The 6,000-nt window shown below is 41.8% G+C and overlaps 1 protein-coding gene across 1 annotated transcript in view; it reads right to left on the reverse strand.

Annotated features, from left to right (window-relative positions):
* LOC102454156 (inter-alpha-trypsin inhibitor heavy chain H3) overlaps nucleotides 1–6,000 on the reverse strand; it is a 46,106-nt gene extending 40,106 nt beyond the window's left edge. Inside the window, exons 1-2 of the mRNA XM_006127587.4 lie at nucleotides 5,862–6,000; nucleotides 2,200–2,220 (exon numbers count right to left, since the gene is read on the reverse strand). Coding sequence (XP_006127649.2) covers nucleotides 2,200–2,220; nucleotides 5,862–5,954 — 114 coding nt within the window. The 5' untranslated portion in view covers nucleotides 5,955–6,000. The remainder of the gene's footprint in view (nucleotides 1–2,199; nucleotides 2,221–5,861) is intronic.

Genomic DNA, 6,000 nt, shown 5'->3' on the forward strand with positions numbered 1-6,000 from the left:
TTTCTTGAATGATAACAGCTAATTTAGATTCCATTATTTTATGGCTACGTCTACACTGGCATGAATTTCCGAAAATGCTTTTAACGGAAAAGTTTTCCGTTAAAAGCATTTTCGAAAAAGCACGTCTAGATTGGCAGGATGCTTTTCCGCAAAAGCACTTTTTGCGGAAAAGCATCCGTGGGCAATCTAGATGCGCTTTTCCGCAAAAAAGCCCCGATCGCCATTTTCGCGATCAGGGCTTTTTTGCAGAAAACAATACTATGCTGTCTACACTGGCCCTTTCACGCAAAAGTCTTTCGGAAAAAGACTTTTGCCCGAATGGGAGCAGCATAGTATTTCTGGAAAAGCACTGATGATTTTACAGGAGATCGTCAGTGCTTTTCCGGAAATTCAAGCGGCCAGTGTAGACAGCTGGCAAGTTTAGACACAGCCTGTATGTATAGTTGAGATTGTTTTCCAATATGCATTACTTTACATTTATCAACATTAAAATTAATCTGTCGTTCTGCTGCCCAGTTACCCGGTTTGAGATCCTTGTTAAGCTTTATACAGTCTACCTGGAATTTAACTAGCTTGAGTAGGTTTATCATCTGCAAATTTTGTCATCTCACCCCGTAAGCTTTTTTCCAGACCATTCCTGAATATGTTCAGGAGTACTGGTCCCAGAAGAAACCCCGGGGAAATAACACTATTTACTATTATGTAAAAATAATTATTCTAATAACAGTAACTATTATTAATTAATAATTAATTATTATTCTGCTAACAGTAACTAGTAGCCTCAGTAGCAACATGCAATCTCTAGATGACCCTGCTACTGTAACTCATGCTTTCGGAAATTTATAACATTTTGAAATAATTGTTTTTACTGTACCCATTATTCCTGTGCATGCGCAGTATGGGGTGGGCACAATGATATACGTCTGGTTAATGATACTAGTGGGTGCTGTAAAGAGCAGCTGAATAGCTGGCTCATATTCCTTACACCTAGAACGTGCCTTTGTATTAAAACTGGGGTCTCAATGCCAACTGGCATCTACCTTAGAAGAGAAAACCACTTGCCTTCCTTGAAGGAAATACTTTAAAAAAAGATAAAATATTTCTGTTAGAGGCACAATGCCTAACAATGTTGATATATTGGTTGAATTACAACATTGGATTCACTGTTATTTGTTTATTCTCTTTTTACTGCATCAAGCTTGACTGACTTTGAGTTTGGGATATTACTGTATGTGAACCTCAGTAATCTGGGTGTTCCTGATCTGAGAACACCCATGGTTCGGACCCTGGAGGAGGTGGAGGAAGTGTGCTGCCACTGGGGCTGTGTCCAGACTCAGGGGTTTTTTCGGAAAAAGTAGCCTTTTCCCGAAAAAACTTCCCCTGCGTCCAGACTCAAGCCGCGTTCTTTCGAAATTATTTCGAAAGAACGCAGCTTTTCTTTCAATGGCGGTAAACCTCGTTTCACGAGGAAGAACGCCTTCTTTCGAAAGTTCCTCTTTCGAAAGAAGGCGTTCTTCAATGTAAATAGGGCTTCCTCGAAAGAGAGCATCCAGACTCGCTGGGTGCTCTCTTTCGAAAAAGCGGATTGCTCTTTCGAAAGATCCGCCTGCAGTCTAGACGCGATCTTTCGAAAGAGGCTCTTTCGAAAGATGCTTTCGAAAGAGCCTCTTTCGAAAGAAGCCTGCAGTCTAGACATAGCCTGGGGGAACGGCAGCACAACAAAGCACCGGTCTGGAGGCTTTTCCTTCGCTGCTCCCACAACTGCAAGGGGCAGTGCTTAGGAGTGGTAGGAGGCAGTGCCCAGAAGCAGCAGGGTCATGGAGTCACATGTGCCTTTGACATCAGGTAAGAACCTTACCCCTAATTCTCTCCCAAACCCAGCACCCTCTTCCCCCTCGTGCACCCTCCCAGACCCTGCACCTCCACCCCTTAATTATGGTCTGGAGAATTCCATAATCCACCACAGCCTATTTCCCAAGGTTGCTGGATTAAAGATGTTCAAGTGTATTATGATTTCCTAAATCAAACACCTCAAGACTAGCATGTGTACCTAGAAATAATAATTACTCAAACTGTGCTCATTGCAGTAGGACGCAAGTCTTGAAAATAGTAAGAATATTTTATTAACAAACAATTCAAACTATCACGGTAGACTGAGGAACCTCAATATCTTCAGTTATAAATGAGAAGAGAACTTACCAAGTCATCAGCACTTCGCTTCTGTAAAGAGAAGAAATTGAAAAATTGTCTCATGATTATTTTAAGAATCTGTATACAAATAAACCTACTTCAGACAGATAAACCCACTTAGCATCTAGGTAGTACTTCAGCATCTATATAGCACTTCAGCAACTTCTAAGTCAAAAGGGAGTTTTATACAAATGAGTGATGTAGAGCCGGCCCATTGTTAGTAAATTCTAGGTTGATTCAGCCTTTGTTTTGGTACCATATGTTCTTCCATTTCTAGGTGAAATGTATTGGGTGCTGGTATTAAGTCTGGGTATACTCAAGCAATCAGTGGGAGACAGAAAATTATGATAGAGTCATTCATGATGTGGCCTATTTATTCTGTTTATGCAGCCCAAACCATGCAGCCCTGATTACTTAATAATAAGCCTCAACAATTGTGTATTTGAAAGTTAGAATTTGAATGTTGCCGGGTTTGTGTTTTGCTTGGGAGACACTGAAAAAGGAGCAAGGGTGGGGCAGAATGAAAAACAAATACTAACAAACCAAAAAAAGAGAAAGGGGGAAAAGAAAATTTAGAATAAAAATTAAATACAATCTAAATGCCACTTGGGGGGCACACTCATGTACTAGCCTGGATTGATGGGAGTGGGTGATTTTGTTTGTTTGTTTGTTTGTTTGTGGGAAGAGTAGATCTTCAGTTCTTAATATCTTGAATAGACATCTATATGTGTACCTCTTTACTGCACAAAGCAGAAATAAAGAATGGCTTGGGGTATGTCTATACTACAGAGGGGCTTTTTTCAGAAAAACGGCTGTTTTTCCGAAAAAACTTCAGTTGTGTCGACACTGCAATCACGTTCTTCTGAAAAAAAAAATTGAAAGCACAGAGGGGTTTTTCCAGCATTGGTAATCCTCGTTCTACAAGGAAGAAGCCTTTTTCCAAAAGAGCTCTTTCGGAAAAAGGCATGTGTGGACGGGGAAGAGTTCTTTTGAAAGAAGAGGAAAGAGGAAAAAGCACAGGTGCCCTGGTGGCCACTCCGTGCATAGTAATCACAGCTGACATGCGAGATGGATACTATCTTTCAAAAAAGCAGATCGCTTTTTCGATGTGCTTTTGCAATGTGGACGCTCTCTTTCGGAAGAATTTTTTCCAGAAGATCTCTTCCAGAAAAGCTTCTTCTGAAAGAAGCCTGCAGTCTAGACATATCGGCTGTGTCTAGACTGGCCACTTTTTCCGGAAAAGCAGCTGCTTTTGCAGAAAAACTTGCCAGCTGTCTACACTGGCCGCTTGAATTTCCGGAAAAGCACTGATGATCTCATGTAAGAGTGTCAGTGTTTTTGCGGAAATACTATGCTGCTCCCGTTTGGGCAAAAGTCTTTTTCCAAAAAACTTTTGCACAAAAGGGCCAGTGTAGACAACAGAGATTTGTTTTCCACAAAAAAGCCCCGATCACGAAAATGGCGATCAGGGCTTTTTGCGGAAAAGCGTCCGTGGCCAATCTAGACGTGCTTTTCCGAAAAAGCTTTTAACGGAAAACGTTTCCATTAAAAACATTTCCGGAAAATCATGCCAGTGTAGACGTAGCCATCCTTAGTATCCCAAGATCCGTAGATTGCAAGGGCTAAACCCCCTTTTATCCACAGGAAGAACAACCTGGTCCATATAATGGCCTAACATGAGAGAAACTCCATGTGTTGGAATACAGTTTCCTGAATTTCAGGCAGGTATTTCCCACATTGAGAACAATTTGTCTTTTTAAAGAAACTGAATCTCCGCGGGGGAAAGGTGGTTGTGAACCTGAGCTAATTATGTGAACCCCAAAATATTTAGACATGCATGTATATGTGCTTGAGGCTTACTCGTCCATATATTTGTGTGAGTCAGCCCACCAGGTCACCATTTTCACACAAAATCTTATAGATCAATGGTTGCACAAACCTTTCCAATCACTCCCCCCATACGAATCACAGAATTTCTTGTGCCCCCTCCTCATTATTTCTGATCCCTTACTTCTTGCTAACAGCAGAGCTGTCTTCAGAGCTGAGTGGCACGAGAGAGGTGGCTGCTGGCCATGGAATTCATGTTGTTTGCAGTGTAGGGGTACTGAACCCCACAACAGCCACTCTATTTTGATCCCATTCCTGCTATCAATGCAAAAGGTACAGCAGGACTTATGGGATCCCAGTTTCTTTGTACTCCCCTGGAGAACCTCTTGCACCATGCGGAGGGGCATGCCCCCCAGTTTGTTTATCATTAAGTTACAGTATTTCTCCTGGACCATGGGAACAAATGAGGTCACTATTAAAATGCTGCAAACATAGAGAGGTTCCCAGAAACTAATGTTTATTTTAAATCAGTACATTTGTTTCCCCTGTAGATGGACTGTGCAAATAAGAAACAGGCCAATTTTACAGGTCAGGGAAGGCCACTATTTCGAAATGATTACAAACTCCTTCTTTCTGTTGATTCAAAGTCTCATTGGTGACATTCTGTTTTTGGAAAACTGTCTTTTCATATTGCCACAATCTACCTAACATATAACCAAATGCATGAGATGTTAAATGTCATATTGCTATTGTAGGTATGAAATGCCCCCCCATTGCCACAGTACCATGTCACAGTTTTTAATTTATTTAGCCAAATGCACACACTGCAGAGAGGTAGGGTAATGCCATTACCCGCATTTTTACAGATGGCAAACTGAGGGTTGGATACCTAGATTCTCAAAGGAGTTTAGTCACTGAGGGAAACTAGGTGCCTAAACATTTTGGGGATTTGAATCTCAATGACTTCCCTGAGGTTACATAGGAAGAAGACCATGACAGAACAGAGACTTGAAGACGGGATGCCCAGTTCCTAAGCTAGTGCCCTAACCACTGGCCAGTGCTTCCTTTCTGGCTAGAATCTTCTTTGTTTCTACTCTATCTCTCTGGCACCCCAGCTACACTTACATTCTCAATTACTTTGGAAGTGATTCCTGTATATACCTCTGTCCATTTTCATCTCTCTCAGTAGTCTACTTATGAATGCCCAACTGCCATTTCAAACTCTGAACTCTGGGTCTTTGCTAAACAGGTGTATATGGAATGCAGTGTGGGGAAAGGGGACTGGACTATACAATAATTCCTCATTTACCACGGTAGATACGTTTCAGAAAATGATCGTGCTAAGTGAAAACGTGTTATGCGGGGTTATGCATTCTGCAGCCCTACAGATGAGCAACTGTCTCAATTACTTGATAAATTCAGCAGGTAAGGAGGTGTTCCTGTTCCTGTTAAGTAGCAGAGAGAGTTCTCCCAGCTTAGCCTACCTGGTTCATTCAGAAGTATGCAAGGACCCTCTCTGCCTGGCATAACCACTATATCCAGCAGTACAGCAGGGACACCATGTGCAAATGGAAGCACAGGAGGTGCATGCCTGCCCGGTCTACTTGAAGACTGATCCTTTGTCCTTAGAAGTCAATGGCAAAAGTCCTAGGATAGGTGACCAGACTGTAGGTGTGAAAAATTGGGACAGGAATGGGGGGCAATAGGGTTCTATGTAAGATAAAGCCCCTAATATCAGGACGGTCCCACTAAAATCATGACATCTTGTCACTTTAGGACCTACTGCCTTCCATGGTGCATGAATCCTAGAAGCAATAGCTACCCGGTGGATTTTAGCTACTTACCTTGATGTTCCTGAACTGTGTTATTAAAAAGTCTGATGTTCCAAGCGCAGGAATCAATGCCAGTAAAATATAAAATAACAGATGGTTTGCCATGTTGGAAAAATGAGCAACTCTACTGTGAGGGATGTGTGCAATAAAT

The sequence above is a fragment of the Pelodiscus sinensis genome, chromosome 11 (assembly GCF_049634645.1).
Source record: "Pelodiscus sinensis isolate JC-2024 chromosome 11, ASM4963464v1, whole genome shotgun sequence".
Classification (NCBI taxonomy): Eukaryota; Metazoa; Chordata; order Testudines; family Trionychidae; genus Pelodiscus; species Pelodiscus sinensis.